Source organism: Engystomops pustulosus, chromosome 4 (genome assembly GCF_040894005.1).
Source record: "Engystomops pustulosus chromosome 4, aEngPut4.maternal, whole genome shotgun sequence".
Classification (NCBI taxonomy): Eukaryota; Metazoa; Chordata; class Amphibia; order Anura; family Leptodactylidae; genus Engystomops; species Engystomops pustulosus.
Genome location: NC_092414.1, coordinates 206515091 through 206540507, shown reverse-complemented (window position 1 = coordinate 206540507; position 25417 = coordinate 206515091). Strand labels below are relative to the sequence as shown.

The following is a 25417-nucleotide window of genomic DNA, read 5'->3' as shown; positions in this document are numbered from 1 at the left end:
GTCAGGTATTGTTGAAATGCAATACTCCGGGGCCTGGTTATCGATCGTATGTGTTTCCCTGAAAACACAAATGTGATCGGGTCGAGGCCCGCCCCCTGTCCACTAGCGCCACATTATGAACGCAACACCAGCGGAACATGTGACCGCGCCCTTAAAAGAGAGATATGACGGACGCTGAAATGTAGGGAATCGTGAGATGTCTTGCAGAGTGATGCTGCAGTCTTGAAATTGCCCAACTTTCGAAGCGATCACCGAACAATCAAGCGTTTCATGACAAATGGCCAACAGGGGCACAAGAAGGCGCAAAATAAATGCCAAGAATCAAGCGTGAAGCTGGGTTGATCTGAACCACATAGAGAACCTGTTGTCCCTCATAGAATGTGAGATCTACAGGGAGAGATAACTGTAACCTCTCCAAGCAGTGTCTGGGAGGCTGCGGTGGTGGATCACCTCTCCAAGCAGTGTCTGGGAGGCTGCGGTGGTGGATCACCTCTCTGAGCAGTGTCTGGGAGGCTGCGGTGGTGGATCACCTCTCCGAGCAGTGTCTGGGAGGATGCGGTGGTGGATCACCTCTCTGAGCAGTGTCTGGGAGGATGCGGTGGTGGATCACTTCTCTGAGCAGTGTCTGGGAGGCTGCGGTGGTGGATCTCCTCTCTGTGCAGTGTCTGGGAGGATGCGGTGGTGGATCACCTCTCTGAGCAGTGTCTGGGAGGATGCGGTGGTGGATCACCTCTCTGAGCAGTGTCTGGGAGGATGCGGTGGTGGATCACCTCTCTGAGCAGTGTCTGGGAGGCTGTGGTGGTGGATCACCTCTCTGAGCAGTGTCTGGGAGGATGCGGTGGTGGATCACCTCTCTGAGCAGTGTCTGGGAGGCTGCGGTGGTGGATCTCCTCTCTGAGCAGTGTCTGGGAGGCTGCGGTGGTGGATCACCTCTCTGAGCAGTGTCTGGGAGGATGCGGTGGTGGATCACCTCTGAGCAGTGTCTGGGAGGCTGCGGTGGTGGATCTCCTCTCTGAGCAGTGTCTGGGAGAATGCGGTGGTGGATCTCCTCTCTGAGCAGTGTCTGGGAGGATGCGGTGGTGGATAATCTCTCTGAGCAGTGTCTGGGAGGATGCGGTGGTGGATCACCTCTCTGAGCAGTGTCTGGGAGGATGTGGTGGTGGATCTCCTCTCTGAGCAGTGTCTGGGAGGATGCGGTGGTGGATAATCTCTCTGAGCAGTGTCTGGGAGGATGCGGTGGTGGATCACCTCTCTGAGCAGTGTCTGGGAGGATGCGGTGGTGGATCACCTCTCTGAGCAGTGTCTGGGAGGCTGCGTGGTGGATCTCCTCTCTGAGCAGTGTCTGGGAGGCTGCGGTGGTGGATCACCTCTGAGCAGTGTCTGGGAGACTGCGGTGGTGGATCACCTCTGAGCAGTGTCTGGGAGGCTGCGGTGGTGGATCTCCTCTCTGAGCAGTGTCTGGGAGGCTGCGGTGGTGGATCACCTCTCTGAGCAGTGTCTGGGAGGATGCGGTGGTGGACCACCTCTCTGAGCAGTGTCTGGGAGGATGCGGTGGTGGATCTCCTCTCTGAGCAGTGTCTGGGAGGATGCGGTGGTGAATCTCCTCTCTGAGCAGTGTCTGGGAGGATGCGGTGGTGGATCTCCTCTCTGAGCAGTGTCTGGGAGGATGCGGTGGTGGATCACCTCTCTGAGCAGTGTCTGGGAGGCTGCGGTGGTGGATCACCTCTCTGAGCAGTGTATGGGAGGCTGCGGTGGTGGATCTCCTCTCTGAGCAGTGTCTGGGAGGATGCGGTGGTGGATCACCTCTCTGAGCAGTGTCTGGGAGGATGCGGTGGTGGATCACCTCTCTGAGCAGTGTCTGGGAGGCTGCGGTGGTGGATCACCTATCTGAGCAGTGTCTGGGAGGCTGCGGTGGTGGATCACCTCTCTGAGCAGTGTATGGGAGGCTGCGGTGGTGGATCACCTCTCTGTGCAGTGTCTGGGAGGCTGCGGTGGTGGATCTCCTCTCTGAGCAGTGTCTGGGAGGCTGCGGTGGTGGATCACCTCTCTGAGCAGTGTCTGGGAGGCTGCGGTGGTGGATCTCCTCTCTGAGCAGTGTCTGGGAGGCTGCGGTGGTGGATCACCTCTCTGAGCAGTGTCTGGGAGGATGCGGTGGTGGATCACCTCTGAGCAGTGTCTGGGAGGCTGCGGTGGTGGATCTCCTCTCTGAGCAGTGTCTGGGAGAATGCGGTGGTGGATCTCCTCTCTGAGCAGTGTCTGGGAGGCTGCGATGGTGGACAACCTCTCTGAGCAGTGTCTGGGAGGCTGCGGTGGTGGATCACCTCTCTGAGCAGTGTCTGGGAGGCTGCGGTGGTGGATCTCCTCTCTGAGCAGTGTCTGGGAGGCTGCGGTGGTGGATCACCTCTCTGAGCAGTGTCTGGGAGGCTGCGGTGGTGGATCACCTCTCTGAGCAGTGTCTGGGAGGCTGCGGTGGTGGATCACCTCTCTGAGCAGTGTCTGGGAGGCTGCGGTGGTGGATCACCTCTGAGCAGTGTCTGGGAGGCTGCGGTGGTGGATCTCCTCTCTGTGCAGTGTCTGGGAGGCTGCGGTGGTGGACCACCTCTCTGAGCAGTGTCTGGGAGGCTGCGGTGGTGGATCACCTCTGAGCAGTGTCTGGGAGGCTGCGGTGGTGGATCTCCTCTCTGTGCAGTGTCTGGGAGGCTGCGGTGGTGGATCTCCTCTCTGAGCAGTGTCTGGGAGGCTGCGGTGGTGGATCACCTCTCTGAGCAGTGTCTGGGAGGCTGCGGTGGTGGATCTCCTCTCTGAGCAGTGTCTGGGAGGCTGCGGTGGTGGATCACCTCTCTGTGCAGTGTCTGGGAGGCTGTGGTGGTGGATCACCTCTCTGAGCAGTGTCTGGGAGGATGCGGTGGTGGATCACCTCTCTGAGCAGTGTCTGGGAGGCTGCGGTGGTGGATCACCTCTCTGAGCAGTGTCTGGGAGGCTGCGGTGGTGGATCTCCTCTCTGAGCAGTGTCTGGGAGGCTGCGATGGTGGACAACCTCTCTGAGCAGTGTCTGGGAGGCTGCGGTGGTGGATCACCTCTCTGAGCAGTGTCTGGGAGGATGCGGTGGTGGATCACCTCTGAGCAGTGTCTGGGAGGCTGCGGTGGTGGATCACATCTCTGAGCAGTGTCTGGGAGAATGCGGTGGTGGATCTCCTCTCTGAGCAGTGTCTGGGAGGCTGCGATGGTGGACAACCTCTCTGAGCAGTGTCTGGGAGGCTGCGGTGGTGGATCACCTCTCTGAGCAGTGTCTGGGAGGCTGCGGTGGTGGATCTCCTCTCTGAGCAGTGTCTGGGAGGCTGCGATGGTGGACAACCTCTCTGAGCAGTGTCTGGGAGGCTGCGGTGGTGGATCACCTCTCTGAGCAGTGTCTGGGAGGCTGCGGTGGTGGATCTCCTCTCTGAGCAGTGTCTGGGAGGCTGCGGTGGTGGATCTCCTCTCTGAGCAGTGTCTGGGAGGCTGCGGTGGTGAATCACCTCTCTGAGCAGTGTCTGGGAGGCTGCGGTGGTGGATCACCTCTCTGAGCAGTGTCTGGGAGGCTGCGGTGATCGTTGATTGAGAAAATAGTTGTTACTCAATAATAAAAAATTCTCTCAAATACTATTTGCCTAATAAATTCTGCACACACTGTAAGAATGGTGACAGTGCACTGGTGGCCCCATCTGTGGTCCAAAAAGATGTAGTGATTCCAGCTAGTGCCCACCTGGTGCCAAAATGTACCCATAGAGTGTTACAGCATAGAGGCAGCAGCATTTGGTGTAGCAGCTGGTCCCCAGTACTGGATGGAGGTCTCTAGCTCCACACATCATAGACAAGGACCTCAGTATCAGATTGGTGGTGGGGGATAGGTCACCCAGATGTTTATACATTGAATGGGGGAGTGTCCATACTGGAGGGCCCAACATTGGGTCCGGACCATCCAGAGACTTTGGAGTCAATCTCGTCTTCTGTTACTTCATTTTCTTTCTGTCCATGTCCATGGTGTAGGCTCCGACTACTTTATTCTTTGGATCGGTGCAATTATGGGGATCACAAATTTACATAGGTTTTATAATGTTTTCATACGTTTACAAAAATTAAAACCTCCTGTACAAAATTTTTTTGGGGGATTTTGCCCTCTTCTGGCGCTAATAACTTTTTTTTATACTTTGGTATACAGAGCTTTGGGAGGTGTTTTTTTACAGTTTTTGCTGACGTTTACAACATTATCATTTTTTAGGGCTGTACAACCTTTAACACTTTTTATAGAATTTTTAATAATGGCAAAAAAGTGCCATTTTTTTTTTAACGCAGTGAAAACCCGTTATTATATTTTGATAGATCGGGCATTTTCGGACACGTCCATATCTAATGTGTTCAGTTCTAGGTAAAGGGGGGTGATTTGAGTTAATTTTTTATTATAATTTTTTTTTTTTAACTTTTTTTAATTTTTACTATTTTTCAGACTCCCTAGTGTACTTTAACCCTAGGATGTCTGTACGATCCTATCATACACTGTCATACTACAGTATGGCAGTATATGGGGATTTTGTACAATTGTAATGAATGGGTTAACACGAAGCAGCCTCGGGTCTGCAGAGCGATGATCCTCGGCAAGATAGCGGCGCCCATGCGCTGACATCTTTTTGAAGCCTTTGCCAGCGGGCGTTTTTCCGCTGATCGCCGCCCCCCGGGTAAACACCCGCGATTGGGGTGCAGCAACGACTAACCGGCTATGGAGAGGGCTGAGCCCGTGAGCCCTCTCCATGCACCCGCAATGTGGCGTAGTAATACGTCATATGTCAGTAAGAAGTTAAGAGTAGTGAAGAATAATGCTGTACACATGTGATCAGATACATGCATGGGGTACATTTTACAAATGATAGGGGGTAAAGGAACTTAGACATCAACCTGGTCACATGACAAAGTGGTGAATTGTGAGAAAGAGACCTGCTGCTAGATCTGACTGTGGGCCAGGTGAGATAACAAAGTTAATTTTATTAGGGCACAAGGAAGGGGTCACAATATTCTTATCACACTGGTGGCAAGAAGAAGATAAAAATAATTAAACAGTCATTATTGATGCTGCTTTGCAGAATGCAGCATTAATGCTATTTTGGGCATGGGATGTTTACTGACGCAGATCTCTCCAGGTGAAGCAGCGCCACGGCCTCTGTCCTCTCCATCACTCCTGTGGGCATCATATATAGTAACCCACAGCCCAGAATAGAGGAGTGTATAAGGAGATTCCTGGCCTACACCACCGCTGACCTGTCCATAGGACACTCCAGCCAGGCAGCTGTTATAGAGCAGGAGCTGCAGGATTCTCACTATGTCCAGATACAGGCATCATTCCCGTATAGGAAATCTACCATCATAATCCATCCCTAAACTGGTAACATTGCTCATAGATCCAGGCACCGGGACTGTGGTACATTCTTATATTTGTTATCCATGGCCTCCTGCCTTCTGGAATCAACTTTTAAAATTATACTTATGAGTCTTAAGGTGTCTTGGGGATGATACCAGATCCTCTCCATGCTGTCGCTTCACACTCTCACCCTTTACTGCTGCCAAGTGTAACAGCTTATAAAGCTACAGCACAGAGGGGCTCTAGTAACAGCCCCAGAGCCCTTCAGACTCATTAGCAAAATTATAAAAGTAGATTTTAGTGGGAAGGAGGCCCTGGATAACAAATATATTATTACTCATAGATCCAGGCACCGTGACACTGGTAATGTCCCTGGTTTCTCAGGATGGATGTGGATGGTAGAGCCTACAGTAAATCCCTCTTCCCGTAGAATCACATTACTTCTATGCAGCAGTTTATGGTAAAATTGTAATTTATATTATCACTTTTAATATAACAATGAAAAATAAACCTCTGTCACATTTGAGCACAAGTTATGAGTTGTTAATGGTTAGTGACTTGTCTCTGATCACAGACGCTGCACCTGGGTAATTCAGCAGAGACATGACGGCTATGGCACCTGCTCAGCACCAGACTGTATACCAGCTGTATCTCCAGTTATAGAAACACAAAGGCTGATGCCATTTTAAAGATTACATTTTTATCCTTAATATGACACCATGTGTCTAGGTGCTATTCAACTAAAAAGGTATGAACATCTAAAGTGACACTACCTCATCCATCCTCTAAACTTGACTGACCTCAGGCAAAATGCGACTCTTCTCTGCTCATGGTCACATGATGTTGGATATACTTTTTTTTTTTTTAATCATTAGAGATCATCTTTTTTCATTTATAGGTAAATTAATGTGATTTAACCTGGTGGGAATTCTAAAAAGGACATTTCATACCAAACCTGAGGGGGAGGGGGTCAGTAGATTAAATGGGGTAAAACCTGGTGACAGGTTCCATTTATTGCCAAATCTGCCATACAAATTTCACAGTAGGTTTATATTTCTCTGAATGAATTAGCACTTTGAATACAAGTTGTAAAAATCTATTTTTTTTTTGTCAAAGAAATATCTACAACAAACCTTCTCATGGATCACAATATCTACAATTAACTACTGCTCAAAACTGAAGTCTTAAGGGCATCTACCACCAGGATGATGGACTGAGGCTCATTTGCATACCGTCTTTCATCCTAATGGTAGATGCCCTTTAAGTCCTACAGTTTTGATGCAGTCTTCGCAAATACACATGTAAAATAAACTATATCATTGTCAGAAACCAGCGCCACACTTGCCTAAAGGTTGTGCCCGGTACTGCAGCCGCATAGCAGCACCCCATTGCTTTAGACCAAGCCCATCCCTTCCCCTCCGTACACACAGGACAGTAGACGAGTAGAGTCACAAAAAAAACTGCATTTTAGTTAACAAAAAAAAAAAAAAAAATATACATAAAATGAGAATATAATTCTCATCTGAGCAAAGGTGCAAGCAGACGGCTTTACACTAAATACACTGCAGTTTTACCATAGGAAACATTACATCACAAATACCAATATACAGTCCCAGAATTCACCTGGAGCCTAGTGGTGCGCCCTACTATACAAAACAGGAAGGGAGGATGCTAATGAAACCTCGGCCCAGGAGCTCACACTTCACGGCACCATCTAACCCCGCTCTACTACCCGTTAAAACGCTCTTATCCCCCTCCCTCCCCCCTATCCCACCCTCCGGGTGGGCACAGCTGCTTCACCCCCTCACTAAGCCCAAAGCCCCATCCCGCACTCGTCTCCCTTTTCACAGTGTCAGTCGAGTCTCAGACCTATCGTCCTCTTCTTCTTCCTCCTTCCGCTGGAAATGGCTACAAATCGTCAGAAAAAGAAGAATAATCCATATATTTTCTGTCGGGGGAAGTTATCTGGAATGTAAGTCACAGACCTGTGGACTCGCTATGGATAAAAGCGGAGAAGTTGCCCTTAGCAAGCAGGTTCCAGCTCCTGGATATTTAACCCTGTGATGGCTAAAATCCGGACTCTGTTTGGCTGCCAAGACAACGGCCCCATTGATTTTAGTCTATAACTTATGCATAGCTTTGCCTCTGCCAGGCGGAGGACATCTGTAGCTGCCTGTATTCATGGATCTGGAATGACTTGATATGGATTTCATGCCCACCCCCCCATGGGTGGGGTGCAAATAAATAACAGGGAAGGTGTCAGCAGGTGTGACCATACAGACAATGTTATTGTCCATGAAGAGATGTGTAATCAGACCTCACACTGCTGTGCACTCTGCAGAAAGCAGTGGGTATGAGCCCTGGAGAGAGGTGTAACCAGACCTCACACTGCTGTGCTCTCTGCAGAGAGCACCGAGTATGCACCCTGAAGAGACGTGTTATCAGAACATACATTGCTGTGCTCTCTGCAGCGAGCGCGAGCCCTGAGTAATCAGGCCTTGGTGTATGTCATTAGTAGCAGCAGGACTGTGATACATGATCCATGCTCCTTGCACTGATCTGTTCTGAAGTCGCTCCCCTCTCCTAGTTGAATACTACAGCAGAGAGGAGGAGACAGAGCAGAATAATGCAGAGAACACAGCAGTGTGAGGATAGTATATAATGCACTAGGAGCTACTACAATGCTGGAATATAAGTCTATTTTTCTCAGTTCTGCTGCTACGAAAAGCACACTCAAAGGTAGCAATATGACATCTCTCTCCGTATTTGCATGGTCATAACTACGGTCAGATTCCCTTTAAGGTACCGCCTATCCCCCCCCCCCCCCTCTTACGCACTAAAGGCTCCCATACCATGTTTATTATCAGACAAATTGTGCCATAAACCATTGTATGCTGCAAAGATATGCTCCACTTGTCCAAACAGGGGGCGGCCACTGCACAGCAGGCGACAGATGCAAAAGCCCCCCCAAAATCAGTACTGACAGTGGTCTAATCTCCCTATAACAGACATACCTAATCCTTATTATTAATGCCCAATATAGATGGAGCCTCTATGGTAGACGCAGCCCATGGTACCACCACCTACAACCCGGCAGAGCTGCCAGTCATTGTAATAGACATACATTCAGTCATTACCTCACATTGTAAACTAATGACCTCTTCCTACTTTTGTGCCCACTAGGGGGCCCCCTACTCACCTACCAGTCTGAACTCTGAAGCCTTTTTACATATTCTCAATAATCTCACACCCCGGACACGGATTCTACATGAGTAGATACTAAAAAATAAATGTAAAAAATAATTTCATCCTAAGACTCTTCCTGCGGCGAGGAGAAGTCTCGTAGAGAACCGTTTCCCTCTTGTGCAAAATTAGCAAGGGAGCAAGAAGTAGTAAAGACGCAAAAAGGAAAAAAAAAAAAATGTCAATCTCTCCTCCCGCAGACGCATCTCACGACTTTACAATCCCTTCCTCTGGCTAGACCTGGGCCCTGTAAAGATGGCCGACCTTCCGTTCTGTGGTTGTCACCCTATTCTGCTGTGATTGGAATTTTTTAATTTTATTTATAATTTTTTTTTTTGTTGCTTTTTTTGTTTTAAGAATTTTTCTTTGACCCTAACCTGCTCCTAACAGTAGAGGGAACAGTCACATGTCTCTATACCTGTAGGTTCCCCTCCTCCCTCCCGCTCTATAGTCTAACCCTCCATCCCTGCCCAGTTACAGATGCTGACGTGGGACCAGCTCCTCCAGTACAGCCCTAGCCCCCCCCACCCACCCTACGAGGGTTAACATCTCAATCCTAAGACAACTGCCCCCCTCATGCTCAGTTACTAGAAAATAAAAAAAAGAAAGTCTCCGAGGGCGGGAGGGTGGCGTAGTGTATACATCCTCCTGTTCTCCGCTGAGGCGCCTTGGGAGTCGGGTGGAAGGAGTCTGGAATGGAGGGATGTCACTGACCCAGGACATTGATCCCTGAAACCCGCGCTAAAGACTGGATGTGTGGGGTGTAGGACACCATCTCCCCAATGACCTCATGGACCTAACAGGAACCTGTAAGAAGAAGGAAAGATGATGAAATCGTAGCCTGCAGGAGCACTGCCCCCTCACCCACAGGGGGCGCTTTCTTACCTCCCACGCTGGGTATGTGTTGATTTACCCATGATCACATTACACCCCGTAGAACGCAGCCAGTCGCTCCTTCAGCAGGGGAGGAAACTGCTCAGAAAACTGGTTCCAATTATCCTCCCCAACCTGTTCCTTGAAACCGTGCAAAATCTGCAAGACAAGAAAAAATAAGTTACAGCAGAAGAGACAGGTATTGTAAAGCGATGGAAATGAGGGGGCGAGGGTGTGTGCCATGGTAAGTACAGGCCAAGAATCACAGGGTCACCCAAGGGTGGGCCCCAGGAGATGAGACAAGTCTCCGCCATCCTATGAATAGCTGACAAATCTCTTATGGCACAAAATGTAAATCTATAAAAAGGGGGTGGAAAAGATTTCTCAGCTTCAGAAACTTCAAAATCAACCTGACCCATGTACGGTAACCTTCACATATGATCCCCCACAATGAAAGGGGTTGAGTCAGGCAGGTTATTAGACCCGTGGATAGTGGCATCACCCCCTCCAGCATCTCTGGCAAAATTTGCATTTGCTTGATTCTCATGATGCAGGTAACATCAAAGTATCTCCAAAAACAAATCCTTCCAGCAGATCACTAATGGTGTGTAGTGGGAATCCAATACTGACCTTATAGAACATGTCTCGCAGATCATCTTTAGGGCTCACCCAGGAGGCCACAGCATCACAGAAAAAGATAAAATCCTGAAATATACACAAAATAATGAATGAGGGGAAAAACAAAAAAACTCTGATGAGACCTGTGCCCTCCATGCTGTAACTACCTGCACTACTCCACCAGGGTTCACTCCAATCATTATGCAGATCCCTCTGAAGGCAGAGTCCTTCTCCTCGTTGTCCCGGATATTTCGTAGTGATGTACACCTGTCACACGAGGAAATGATGAGGGGAAACCCAAATACACCAGATGTAGAGACCAGGACACAAGGGTTGCCTACTCACCAGGGCCTGATGAACTGCTGCAGCATAGGAGCCACCTCCTGGGGACACACACAGCCCAGGCGCCCAATGGTGATCGCTGGAAAAGGAGGGCAAAAGGGGATTAACAACACCGGACCATAAAAACAGGCCGTGTCCTTTATACCGGGAACATAGACTGAATGTGGGGTATTCTTCCTTCTACCAATCTGCAACAGGCTGCATGCACATTTACCTGTCCATCAGAACCAATATGGTGGCACCCACAACCCAAGTGCCCTCCACCATGGCACCTAACAGGTTAAATGCCAGGGTAAGTGCCAGCAGTGATTGTTAATAGCAGGTAATTGCCTTGCATTGAGAGGTCTCAGCATGAGAGCCCTCTCCGTACAGCCTTAAGAGCTTCCATCACCTACATGTATTCCCAGGGGGTACATATTACCTTATATTTGTAGGTCTGTGAACATTTACTTGACCTCTGGATCAGACAGTATGAATACAGAGACATCACGTATGTAGATCATGTACCATGTGTGTGCATCACCTCCAGAGAAAGTACTAGACCACCTACACTTATTCCCCAGCTGGTTTACAGATGTACCATGGTATACAGACATGTAAAATGGATTTAGGGGTTAAGTGATCAGGGTAAAAACCTAAAACAGGAAATACCAGGATATTGCTGACCTGTGTTTTCCAGCAGTGTCTTGGGTGTATTTGGCCTGTTGATAATCTCTACCAGGTTGTTCAATACCATAGGAACGTACGGCTGCATCTCAGCTCCTGGAGGAGAGGAATCATTCATGTTATGTTATACATTGCAGGCACATGCCTACGATTAAGATGAATCTGTGTTATCAGTGTGGCCACACTCACCCATCTGCATGCAGATCTCCCCGATGGCCCAGGTGGCATTGTTACACACCGAGATGAATTCTGGATTTAAGTTTGTGCCAAGAATAGGCATAAATTCAGCTGTAACAAGAACAGGAGACATCACAACATATTATTTCCCATTCAAGATGCTGGTGTGTGAATGAACAGACTGGAGGAGTCCTTATACTAAAACCTACAGAGTTACCATAGAGGTCACAGAGCAGTCACCCATATGTGTAGCCCTAGAACGTGATAAGGTGCAGGCAAAGGGGTTGTCAAATCCAAAGAATAAGTGAAAGCAGGCTAACGCTCCAGGAACACGTCTGCGAATGGTCGTCATGAGCTAGCCACATAAACGGCAGCCATAGAGATGCACTGTGCAGCTGGACAGGATCTATTCATGCCCTGTTCAGCAGCCTATGCAGCGCTCACCCCCTCCTACTCCAGACTGCTTTTGGCTCATGTCTGCATGATATTTAATATGGGATACCAGAGTACAGCAACGGACATGCCCAACCCGACAAACCAAGTAATTAGGGCTAAATGAGACCACCGTGGCAATGACTGGTGGAGACCAGTTAACAACATCTCCTATCCTTTTGAAGGGTGTAGAGAAAATAACTTTACAACTTGGGCCGATCCCATGCCATTCTATAATGAAAGGCCTATTTCTTACACCAGATGTCATAGTATGATATAGCTCAGAGCTGGCACTCACAGATGCAAGGTTTCACATGCAGGAAGCACGCCTTAGTCAGGTCACCCAGGAGGGCAAAGGAGCTCTGCCGAACCTCTGGCATTATGTCCTAAAAGTAAACGGAAGAGAACTTTAGAAGCCGTCCCATCAGGGTGCAGCTGATATACCAAGAGCACAAATACACAAGCCTCACCTGCATACACTGGAACAGAAGGGTCATGATGTTACTTCTGGCCACTAACTGCTCAACATGGCCTCCAAGCCCCTCTGCCAGCCCACTTAGAAGATCCAAGGCCACGATCATGAAATCTTTATCAGGAGCTTCATACTGGTCCGGATGTTGACTATACATCTGCCAGACATAGAAAAGTCATCGCTATACCCAGGGACAGCTTGTATGTGACCATGTAACAATGTCCAGGGACCTGATTACTCACCATGGCTTGTGCGAGGGTCTTCTGCACCAGAGTGACACAGCGCTGATACACCGGCTCACAGTACGGAAGGAATCCACTCTGTAGGGCAGTGGCGATGGAGGACAAGCACTAGAGGAAAACACCTGGTTACACAGACGGACGGTCACCGCCTAACCACTGCACCCAGCACCTCAGGGGTCAGACAGTATGAATACAAAAACCATCACATGGTATTCAGCTTTCTGGTTGTACATCACATCCCTGGACAATGATCCTTCCCTCCATAGAGGTCCAGTGGAACAATCCTCACCTCCAAAAGTGGGAACAGGTCCTTATCTTCATCCTTCAGCTCGTTCCACTTCTGGATGAGAGGGGGCATCAGCTTCTGAATGTATTCCTGGGGGAGATATTACCAGAGAGTTGTAAGTCTCAGAGGACTAAGGGGGAGGAGGATGATATGTGGAGCATTTACTTCTGGATCAGACAGTATGAATACAGAGACATCATATGTATATCATGTAGTACGTGTGTGCATCACCTCCAGAGATAGTACTAGGTCACCTACAGTAATCCACTCACCGGCTGGTTTAGATGGTGCCCCACTGAATCTGCCAGGGTGCCTATGGCATCGTAGAGTATCAGGAGGTTCTTGTGCTGGTATTTTCCAAAGGCAAAAACCAAAGTGTCTAAAATAAAACTTAAATATGGTACAAGCTCCGTGCAGGCTTCTTCCTCCAGGGTTGCAAATGCACTGAAGGAAAGAGATTAAAGACAACTGGATCAAAATCTGAATAGAACATGGGGTGGTTATTTCTCCCCCTGCTGTGCTCTTAGCATCCTCTACACCAGTGATTTTCAACCTTTTTTGAGCTGCGGCACACTTTTTATACTTAAAAAATCCTGGGGCACACCACCAACCAAAATAGCACAAAATGACACTAAAACAGTCATAATATACATATAGTTAATAATATAGATTCTAAATTTATTTTACTCAGTGGGAAACCTGGGCCTGTTTCCTGGCAGGAATGGTGGAAAGACGCACACAAAGCTCTTCCTCAACAGTTCTCAGTTTCTCCCTGTTTTTAGTATATGGTGCTGATTATTATGTGGCTCATATACTGCAAAATAAAGGGGTACAATGAGAAGTACTATGGCCATGAGGCTCATATATACTCAGCATATGAGCTGGTATTTGTAGTACTCCAGCCTCATGACTATAGTATTTCTCATTTTACATTTCTCATTGTTATATGCAGTATACTGCTGGAGTACTAAAAGTACTAGCTCATATGCTGAGTATTCTGCCAACAGTTCATATACTCAGGTAAAAGCTCATATAGTCAGCATTATTGGTGGGCATTACCTTGGCGGTGGGCAAATGCGAGAGTCTCTCCGCTCTCAGGATGATGCGCCGGCCTCGGTGATGTCATTTTGTCGCGCGAGGTTCAAAGCTTGTGCATGTGTTATTGTACACGTCTCCTACATTGTAAGAAGCCGTGACTGCGCATCGCTGCACATTGCCAGGAAACAAAACATAGGGGGCACCATAGTTTGGGGAACTTTCCCCGCGGCACACCCGAACATGTGTCGCGGCACACTAGTGTGCCATGGCACACTGGTTGAAAATCACTGCTCTACACAGTCCTCCGAGTGACAGCTGCAGTGATCAACCACAAGCCTGGTACAAAAGTGAGGAGTTGTGAAGCGGTACAATGCACAGAGCACAGCAGTGTGAGGACATGCCCCCATGATTACACAGGAACCCAGGGTAAGCACAGTCAAAACAATATTTCAACAATCTTGATAATGTCACACGATCAAAGCGGCAATAATGCAGCAACACTTAAACTCCAGTCCCACCTCAAGCTCCATTCACAGTTTAACCCTGCAGTACCCCCCCCCCCCCCCCATTCCTGTGCTGCAATGTGGAGGAAGAGTTTTCCTTTTTCTACACTCTACATCTCCACAAAAGCACTGACACAGAATGCAGGATCGGAGAATAAGCTGCTCCATATTACATGTAGATTTTAGGTATTGATACCTGCATGCTGCTTCCTGCACTCGCTTGTTGCTGTCCAGAATCCTTTTCAGTAGCTCAGTCATGAGGGGCTTCAGGTACTGGTCAGGTGGCTGGCTGACCACCCAGTGGGCATATCGGCTCAGGGTCCAGCATGCGATGGAGCGGACTAATGCCTTCTTATCAGACAGGCACTGGATGAGGTGAGGAATCAGCTCTGGCAGGTAGGGGACCATGCCCTGCATGCAGCCTGCACAAAGCAAGAAAACACATTTAGGAATGAAGGGGTTAAAAAAGACCTTTTCAGATCTAACAGATAATAGCCATATATTACCCTCAGCAATCGCTCCAAGCACCAGGATACCAGACTCCTTTATGACCCATTCTGGGTGGAAGAGGAGACCCTTAAGGAGAGGAAGGAGGTGAGGAAGAAGCTCTTCACGGAAAACATTAGCCAGGACGTCCAGAGCGGCGGCCGAACACTTCCCTGCGAGAACATACAACAACCTATCACTATACAAGTCACCTCCAAAGAAGCCAAATCCCGAACCTCCAGGGCTCTGATCAGACAGTATGAATACTCGAGACCCTCAGTGTAAGTCAGGGGGAAGTATCTGCATCACATCTAGAGGACTATAGTGCGTGGACGCAGCGTTGTGAGGGAGCACCACTTACTCAGATTCCAGTCAGATAACGTATCGTCGTCGTCATCCTCATCGTCTCCATCGTCCTCTCCTTCTACCCGCTCTTCTTCATGCTGCAGGGTGACAGTGCGAGACTTGTGGAAGCGCGGCTTAATGTCCTGCTCGCTGTCTGGAATGGTCTCATCCTCCTCCACGTCCCCCTGAGGAGCAGCAAACACAAGTCACAGCCTTTACATTAAATATATCCATATGGGGAGGGAGAGGGGGCAATCATATGACGCTTTTATAAGTTGAAGCTCATTTCTCATAGCTCCATTAAAGGAAGACAAGCAAGATATAAGACATCTTAAAAGGGCTATTAACTGGGGACCTGCACACAATGTAGTAGTAAGCCGTCACTACTGCAGTTTAGCTCCCAGCCACATGAACAGGAGTCAAGCTGCGATTGAGTAGATGGGCTTCATCAGAGCTACTAATATAATCTGGGGGTCCCTACTATTCTCAAATATTAAGGAGCAATACCACATCCTCAAAATAGACATTTTCTCAAGTATAAGCATCCTTCCCCCCTGAGGAAAAGATATGAGCACTTGCCTTCAAGAGGATGATGTCGATCTCGTTGTACTTCATTCCATTCACCAGGATGGGAATAAGTCTGCAAGATCAAAAGTAAGATTTCTATCTCCACTTTCCTTTCCACATAATCATTATCCATGTCATACAACAGGCCGGTCTCACACTTGTTCAGTCTGAAACACTATGTATACCAAAGCTGTGGGAACACAGTCTGATTTCTTGCAGTGGCACCAATAGTAACGTTTAACAGACGAAGATGTTGCAGGTGTTACTTAGGAAATGTAGAATGATAAACCCTATACAATAATACTGCCCCGTCTTTCCCTTAGAGGCGTGATGAGGGCTACTCACTGCAGCAGGTGATTGGACAGAGCGTCTTTACAGATGGGTTGATCAGCCAGCGTCAACCAGAACTCGCAGGCTTCTAGAGCCACATTTTCATCGCTGTCCTGCGTCCTCTGCAGCATGTACTGCAGGAAGGACAAGGAAACAAGTCAGCTGTGCAGCTCTAAAACCAAAGCGACAAATGCAACAAGAATATTCCATACCTGGATAATGCTGTGCATGTGAGGAAGGAGCCGGTCTATCCGGACCTCCAGCAGCATGACCAACGCCCGGCATACGTTCTTGCGAACCTCAGGGTCTTCATCTACCGCAAGTGCAAATAGGTGCTGAGAGAAAGAAAGAAAGGGATTAAGTATTCTCACATCTATGTGCAATGATCGCATTTAATTGTAGTTTCCGGACTACTTACCTCAATGAAAGTGTCAATGTTATCCATCAGGGCCTGGGCCCGGTCTGTAATGAACTGGTTGACGCAGGCGATGGCGTGAGACCTGAAAGAAGGAGAAGGCAGAGTGTCAGACGTGGGCTTGGGTCACTGTGTCATAGATGGGCAGTGTCATTGATGGGCAGTACCTGATTTTGGGGCTGCAGTGTTTAAAGAACTGGAGAAATTTGGGGATCATGATGTTTAGCGGTCTGTTCAGAGCGTCGCTGTCCAGGAGCTCGGAGGAGTCCTCGCAGATTTTCTGAAGAGCGCCAAATGCTCCCTGGAAAAGAAGAGGTTAGATCAGTAAATGCCAAAAAGAATTCATTAGTATGAAATCCCTTCTACCAGACTCCCAACAATCCCTACGTGAGCACCATGGGTCAGTTATGAGTTAAGTTGGTCTGGCAGGATCACTGGTTCAGGGAAGCATACCTCGCAGGTGTTGTAGTCCTCAGAGTTCAGCAGGTTGCAGAGGTGAGGTAGAAGTTCGGGCCAGGTCTGCAGCTCCCCCTTCGATGCTATGGTGGTGATGAGAATTCCTGTAGGAAGAACACACAACTTTAAGATTACTGTGGCACAAAGTAAGTAGCAGGCTGGTATGTAGTGATAATATATGGAGGATATCTCCGCCTCTGCGTCTTTCTGGATCAGACAGTATGAATACAAAAGCCCTCATGGCACATCAGGCAAGTCATCTGCATCTTATCCAGGAGATCCATCAGGAGGTGCAGCAGCCCCCAGACTCACCGATGGTGGCCCTGATGAGGGAGGACGTGTCTCCAATGCTGTTCAGACATTCCTGCTTTATGAATTCAGACACGGGCTGGGGGAAGTTCTGGTAATGGGCTTTCACATTGTTCTTCAGGATGAGACCACTCAGGGAGCGTGTGGGTTCATCTGCAAGACAGGTTATTATAGTGGTGGTCTCAAGGTAAACAGGTGATAGTGTTGGCTTGGATAGATGGACACAACAGGGCCTAACCAATCGTGTGCAGCTATAAAGTCTCTACCCTGGTGCCCCCTCAGTGGGAAAAGCGCATGCCACGCATTGTGTAGCCCCTGTGCCTCAGGCACAGCGCCTGCCACGTAGTGTGTAGCCGCCACCGCCCCCCCCCCCCCCGGACCCAGGCACATCGCTTGCCATGTAGTGTGTACTCCCCCTCCCCCACGGACCCGGGCATATTGCTTGCCAAGTAGTGTGTAGTCCCTCTCCCCCACGCACCCGGGCACAGCGCCTGCCACCTAGTGTGTAGCCCCCACCTACACCCGACCACAGCGCCTGCCACCTAGTGTGTAGCCCACGTACCTTCTGACTTGAGCCGTGTCAGTACAAAGATCAGATAGTTGTTGAAATCTGGATACTGATTCAGCTGCTTCAGTTTCTGAGACACAGTAAAGGACAAAGCGGGAAAAAAAAAGCAATATTCTGTGTGACATCCCGCTATAATATCATCATCCCCCCCCCCCCTCCTCCATAGAGATAACAAGAGTAATAAAGCCAGACGCTGCATACACATCACTTCCACGTGTAAAGGATACGTCCTGGACGACCCTCTGGGTGGCCGTGTCTGGTGACTGGGAGTCCTTTAGGAGCTGCAGGACCTGCTGTAATCCTTCCTCATCCGGGCGCCAGTCCATCTTCACAAGCTGCAACACAGAGAAGAGTCATGAGTTTGAATATGCAGAGTGGTGCAGTACCTTATCTCACCCTGACGGGGTCACTATTGTACTATGATTGTAGTGACTACCACTACTTTGTGCTGCTAGGCCATCCTATTACGGCATACAAGGACAGACCATCGCTTCACCTACATGCCTTTGCAGAGCTACCTGCAGCACAGAGTGTTTCAGTAGTTTCCTGCTACATGTAGCTAGAATGATGCTGCCGTTAAGTGAAATTAAAACTGCAGTTCATGGTCCAACTACCCCCCCGCCCCCGTGGCCCCCCTTATCCCACATCTTGGCACAATCTGTACGACATGTGGCAGTGAATTAATGACAGGAGACCCCCAGATCAGACAGTATGAATACAGAGACCCTCATGGTATTCAGGATTCAAGTCTGCATCATCTCTGGGTCTTATATGAGCACCATAAATACCAGTCTCTAGTGAAGAGGCGAGGTCCTTAATGCTACAATCATGGCCCTCCGACTCCTTCTATCACCTAGATTCCAGAGTAACATAGGCCGATACCGTCACCCAGGCCACTGATTGCCCCCTACAGGGGGATGAGAGGATCCATGATGTCTAGGAAGTACTAGATAGAAGAGCTGGGCACCAACTTCTGATAAAAACAAACAATTTATTAAAAAAAGCTAATAAAAGATGATACAAGAGAATATAAATCCACAACGTTAAGTGATCCTATACAGTACAAACACCTTTAAATGAAGGAAGAAATGTGTGGTGATGTAAATGACACACAGTATTATTTATGTCAGTTGAATGTTGCAATAATGGAGTCTTCTCACAAGTTGGCCGCGCGCAGGCCTCTTTCTTTGAAATAATAATATCATTATATTACAAACAAACTCTTTGCAGATGTTGGTCCCCAGCGCTGCAAGGCTGTAATGCTAACCACTGAGTCACCGTGCCGCCCTATGTATTTAATCCGCTGTTGCGCTCAGTTCCGGAGAGATACAAAATTTCAGTATAACTGCGACTACATTGGTTATTTGTGCAGCCTGACTTTCTATTCTAAGATGAACGGCAGCAGCTTGATCTCTGGCAGAACACCAGTCATTGTCCACGAACGCAGGAACGTTCTGTTATCACCAATGATCCTCCAACATCTGCTAGACTCCATGATTACAGCTGCTGCTATGGCCGTGCACCTCTGTAGCATCTCAGGAGCAAGCCGAAACTTTGCCAAGATCTAACAGCAAGTTATAGCAACTACTGCTCCATACTATACCAAGGTGTCACAATACTAACAGCTATATACATAAAGCCAGTGTCCCTGTCACCACACAGCAGAGATTTACCTCTACAATGTGGTTACATCATCCGGGACACAATCTCTTAGGACTATTTGGATACCATCAGACTTGGGCAACTGCAAAAAATTTTTTTCATTTACCATGTGGAATATTGCTACATAAATAATACTATATGTCGTTTCCATGACTACACATTTCATATGCATTGTTACTGTACTGTAAAGGATGACGTCACATTGTGGAGCTATATTCTCTTGTATCATCATTTCTAATAAATTCCTCTGCTCTTCTATATAGAATTACAAAAAAAAAGTTTCTTCCCTGCGTCTGACACCCGGGCAGAGCTTGTAGCACAACTTCTACATTTATAAGGAAGTATCTTGATGAGCCCACACACACAGATGCTACATACATAACACTATATATACACCGGAACACATCGCAGATCTACTGCCTCCTACTGGTGGGTGAAGGTAATGGAGTATTCCCATCATGATTCACAATCACACATATAGTAGTGCGAACTTCCAGGGAGAGTCACATGACAGATGCGGACCCCCTACACACAGAGAAAAGGATACGACCCCCTTCCCATATTTAGATAAAGAAGAAAACAGAGAAAAGGAGACCACCACCCTTTAGATACACACATGAACGTGGATGCAGACCCCAAAATGCACACAAATCAGTCACACACGCAGATTCCCTCCTGGAAGTGGACCCCACAACCACATCCAGCTATATCCCACCTACACCTTTATATGGACCCTCTACATACAGCCAAGTACACACTCAGCAGGATGAGGGTCCCTTACATTCACATATATAGTGGTCATCCCACTGTGTGCACCCCCTACATATATACATTATACACACACAGCAGGATGCGCCCCCCTCCATATATACATTATACACACACAGCAGGATGCGGACCCCCCTCCATATATACATTATACACACACAGCAGGATGCGGCCCCCTCCATATATACATTATACACACACAGCAGGATGCGGACCCCCCCTCCATATATACATTATACACACACAGCAGGATGCGGACCCCCCCTCCATATATACATTATACACACACAGCAGGATGCGGACCCCCCCTCCATATATACATTATACACACACAGCAGGATGCGGACCCCCCCTCCATATATACATTATACACACACAGCAGGATGCGGCCCCCCCCCTCCATATATACATTATACACACACAGCAGGATGCGGCCCCCCCTCCATATATACATTATACACACACAGCAGGATGCGCCCTCCTCCATATATACATTATACACACACAGCAGGATGCGCCCCCCTCCATATATACATTATACACACACAGCAGGATGCGCCCCCCTCCATATATACATTATACACACACAGCAGGATGCGCCCCACCCCCCTCCATATATACATTATACACACACAGCAGGATGCGCCCCACCCCCCTCCATATATACATTATACACACACAGCAGGATGCGCCCCCCTCCATATATACATTATACACACACAGCAGGATGCGGACCCCCCTCCATATATACATTATACACACACAGCAGGATGCGCCCCCCTCCATATATACATTATACACACACAGCAGGATGCGGACCCCCCTCCATATATACATTATACACACACAGCAGGATGCGCCCCCCTCCATATATACATTATACACACACAGCAGGATGCGCCCCCCTCCATATATACATTATACACACACAGCAGGATGCGCCCCCCTCCATATATACATTATACACACACAGCAGGATGCGCCCCCCTCCATATATACATTATACACACACAGCAGGATGCGCCCCCCTCCATATATACATTATACACACACAGCAGGATGCGGCCCCCCCTCCATATATACATTATACACACACAGCAGGATGCGCCCCCCTCCATATATACATTATACACACACAGCAGGATGCGGACCCCCCTCCATATATACATTATACACACACAGCAGGATGCGCCCCCCTCCATATATACATTATACACACACAGCAGGATGCGCCCCCCTCCATATATACATTATACACACACAGCAGGATGCGGACCCCCCCTCCATATATACATTATACACACACAGCAGGATGCGGACCCCCCTCCATATATACATTATACACACACAGCAGGATGCGCCCCCCTCCATATATACATTATACACACACAGCAGGATGCGCCCCCCTCCATATATACATTATACACACACAGCAGGATGCGCCCCCCTCCATATATACATTATACACACACAGCAGGATGCGCCCCCCTCCATATATACATTATACACACACAGCAGGATGCGCCCCCCTCCATATATACATTATACACACACAGCAGGATGTGGACCCCCCTCCATATATACATTATACACACACAGCAGGATGCGCCCCCCTCCATATATACATTATACACACACAGCAGGATGCGGCCCCCCCTCCATATATACATTATACACACAGCAGGATGCCCCCCCCTCCATATATACATTATACACACACAACAGGATGCGGCCCCCCCTCCATATATACATTATATACACACAGCAGGATGCGGCCCCCCCCCTCCATATATACATTATACACACACAGCAGGATGCTCCCCCCCTCCATATATACATTATACACACACAGCAGGATGCTCCCCCCCCCTCCATATATACATTATACACACAGCAGGATGCGGACCCCCCCTCCATATATACATTATACACACACAGCAGGATGCGCCCCCCTCCATATATACATTATACACACAGCAGGATGCGGACCCCCCCTCCATATATACATTATACACACACAGCAGGATGCGGACCCCCCCTCCATATATACATTATACACACACAGCAGGATGCGGCCCCCCTCCATATATACATTATACACACAGCAGGATGCGCCCCCCCCCTCCATATATACATTATACACACACAGCAGGATGCTCCCCCCCCCCTCCATATATACATTATACACACAGCAGGATGCGGACCCCCCCTCCATATATACATTATACACACAGCAGGATGCGGACCCCCCCTCCATATATACATTATACACACACAGCAGGATGCGGACCCCCCCTCCATATATACATTATACACACACAGCAGGATGCGGACCCCCCCACCATATATACATTATACACACACAGCAGGATGCTCCCCCCTGCATATATACATTATACACACACAGCAGGATGCGGACCCCCCCTCCATATATACATTATACACACACAGCAGGATGCGGCCCCCCCTCCATATATACATTATACACACACAGCAGGATGCGGACCCCCCCTCCATATATACATTATACACACACAGCAGGATGCGGCCCCCCCTCCATATATACATTATACACACACAGCAGGATGCGGCCCCCCCTCCATATATACATTATACACACACAGCAGGATGCTCCCCCCTCCATATATACATTATACACACACAGCAGGATGCGGCCCCCCCTCCATATATACATTATACACACACAGCAGGATGCGGCCCCCTCCATATATACATTATACACACACAGCAGGATGCGGCCCCCCCTCCATATATACATTATACACACACAGCAGGATGCGGCCCCCCCTCCATATATACATTATACACACACAGCAGGATGCGGCCCCCCCCTCCATATATACATTATACACACACAGCAGGATGCTCCCCCCCCCTCCATATATACATTATACACACACAGCAGGATGCTCCCCCCCCCTCCATATATACATTATACACACACAGCAGGATGCTCCCCCCCTCCATATATACATTATATACACACAGCAGGATGCGGCCCCCCCTCCATATATACATTATATATAATGGCACATTCCTAGAGCCCCCCCTCTATCAGCAGTGGAGCCGGCCGCCCCCTCCCCCCGGACATGTCCCGGCCGGCTCCCACCTGTAGCCCGCGCTGCCCCTGAGCCCGGCCCCGCAGTGGCCCTCCCCCTCCCTCAGCAGCACATCCCGGCCGCCGCGTCCCCCCTCCCCCGCAGTCTCCTCCGGGCTCCGGTGCTGCTCACCTCGAAGGGATGGAGGAGACTCGCAGGCGGCGGAGACACAGAAAGAGAGAGAGCGCGGGCTGATGACGTCACTCGCACCCCTGCAACCGACCAATAAGGCGACTCTCGGAGGGCGGAGTCGGAGCCGGCATGAGCCCTCTCGAGCTCCGTCTAAGAAAGGGATTTTCAAAATCCGCCATTCCCGTTGCGCCGCACCACGTGACCGTTACAGAGTGGGCGGGCGCCATGTTTGCTACGGGCAGCTACGAATGAGGGAGATTTCTCTGCGACCAATGAAAATGCTGATACCATTTTATGATTAGAGTGAAACGGGCCTTAGGTGGATGAGAGCGGGAAGCGGATTGGTTGCCTTAAGCAACTGTCGGTTTTGACTACATTCTTATCACACTAATTAACCCCTTAAGGACGCAGCCAGTTTGTACGTTAAGGCTCAGCCTTTTTATACCTGACCAGTGCCTCTTCCTGTGGTAATAACTATTGAACAACTTTTTGCATATCCCTGTGATTGTGAGATTGTGAGTCAGCTCCAAATCAGTCCCTGTCCGCATGGGGCTCACAATCTAATCAACTACCAGTATGATTTTTGGAGTGTGGGAGGAAACTGGAGGACCCGGAGGAAACCTATGCAAACATAAAACTCTTGGCAGATGTTTACCCCAGGACCTCAGCGCTGCAAGGCTGTTACATTATTATTGCACCTAGGTCGTATGGTGGCTCAGTGTTTACACTGAGCCACCATACGACCTAGGTGCAATAATGTAATCCCACCTAATACCTGCGCTGCATTACGTGGTGCGTTACCATGTATTTTCTGGGGTAAAATCAATAGTAATTAATAATTTGGTGCAATATGTGAGGCTTCACTACGAGGAGGTGGGGTAGTCGCTATTCCAATATATATCGCACTGCGCACAGACAGCGATAAACTGACGTATAGCCAGCGATAAACTGACGTATAGACAGCGATAAACTGACGTATAGCCAGCGATAAACTGACGTATAGCCAGCGATAAACTGACGTATAGACAGCGATAAACTGACGTATAGACAGCGATAAACTGACGTATAGACAGCGATAAACTGACGTATAGCCAGCGATAAATCTCCCACTGTTTCTGTTTAATGAATAATACATTTATTTTAGCAAAAAAATAAATAAATGTAATATATCTGTAATATAGATCCATGTGTGACTTTATTGGATTATTTCTAAATATCCATAGAATGCAGCGTAGAATATAAAAGTTTTCAGAATGATATGAACAATACATCATTATTTATACTGTAGTTGATATTGAATAAAACATATGTATGAATCTCAGAAGTTGGGTGCAGGGATGGGACCTGCTTACCTCATGGTGCATGGGCTCATCACATTGTGAGTAGGAAGTAATGGGGCTGTGGGTTCGCTGCTGTTTGTGTGGCTCATGGCTACAGCACAGGATTGTGTGCATGAGGACTCCCGTGGTATAAAATACACAAATCAGATATAGTACAGTTCTCTCTTTCAGCAGGAACAACATTGGGGCACATTTACTTACCCGGTCCCGTCGCAATCCCCGAGGTGCATTGTCCGACGAGGATACTGAGCTGCCACGATTCACTAAAATCGTGCACCTGATATCCTGCATGTGTCGCTTCCCCGCTCAGGTCCGCCGGAGTTCACCTTCTCCTTCCCGGTGTATGTAAGAGCATGGCTTGCGACACAATTTTGAATGTTAAATCCCGCGCGTTGTCCGAATCAGTCGGGTTGTCCGAGGGTCACGCCCCCCGATTTGTGTCGCATGCAAGTCGGCGCCAAAATCCGATCGCGTGTTGCAAAAACTCCAGTTAAATGCTGTGCAAAATGGAAAAAGTGGGGACACCCCACGAAAATGTGGTGCGTGAACCCTTAGTAAATGTGCCCCATTGTGTGTGATTTTTTCATTTTATTATGCTATTAAAAAAAAGTGTGATAAAAAAGTGACCTGTCTGTGTCT

At 48.5% G+C, this 25417-nt stretch overlaps 1 protein-coding gene and 3 non-coding genes across 4 annotated transcripts; all 4 read right to left on the bottom strand.

The window, feature by feature from the left end:
- Positions 1–5843: 5843 nt before the first annotated feature.
- On the bottom strand, positions 5844–23591 carry TNPO2 (transportin 2). Its single transcript, XM_072149671.1, has 25 exons — positions 23439–23591; positions 17985–18092; positions 17752–17827; positions 17193–17342; positions 16878–16984; positions 16592–16725; positions 16428–16509; positions 16222–16344; positions 16025–16143; positions 15692–15752; positions 15129–15297; positions 14788–14940; positions 14478–14703; positions 13013–13184; positions 12744–12830; positions 12455–12562; positions 12211–12369; positions 12039–12126; positions 11321–11419; positions 11132–11227; positions 10469–10544; positions 10291–10390; positions 10136–10210; positions 9518–9664; positions 5844–9439 (listed from the first exon to the last, which is right to left on the bottom strand). Exons 2-24 carry the CDS (start codon positions 18081–18083, stop codon positions 9557–9559), a joined length of 2667 nt encoding a protein of 888 aa, XP_072005772.1. The 5' UTR covers positions 18084–18092; positions 23439–23591; the 3' UTR covers positions 5844–9439; positions 9518–9556.
- LOC140129336 (small nucleolar RNA SNORD41) lies at positions 10923–10994 on the bottom strand. Its single transcript, XR_011855529.1, has one exon. It is a non-coding gene; the product is annotated as a small nucleolar RNA SNORD41 (small nucleolar RNA).
- LOC140129337 (small nucleolar RNA SNORD41) lies at positions 12627–12696 on the bottom strand. Its single transcript, XR_011855530.1, has one exon. It is a non-coding gene; the product is annotated as a small nucleolar RNA SNORD41 (small nucleolar RNA).
- LOC140129335 (small nucleolar RNA SNORD41) lies at positions 12908–12977 on the bottom strand. Its single transcript, XR_011855528.1, has one exon. It is a non-coding gene; the product is annotated as a small nucleolar RNA SNORD41 (small nucleolar RNA).
- Positions 23592–25417: the final 1826 nt, after the last annotated feature.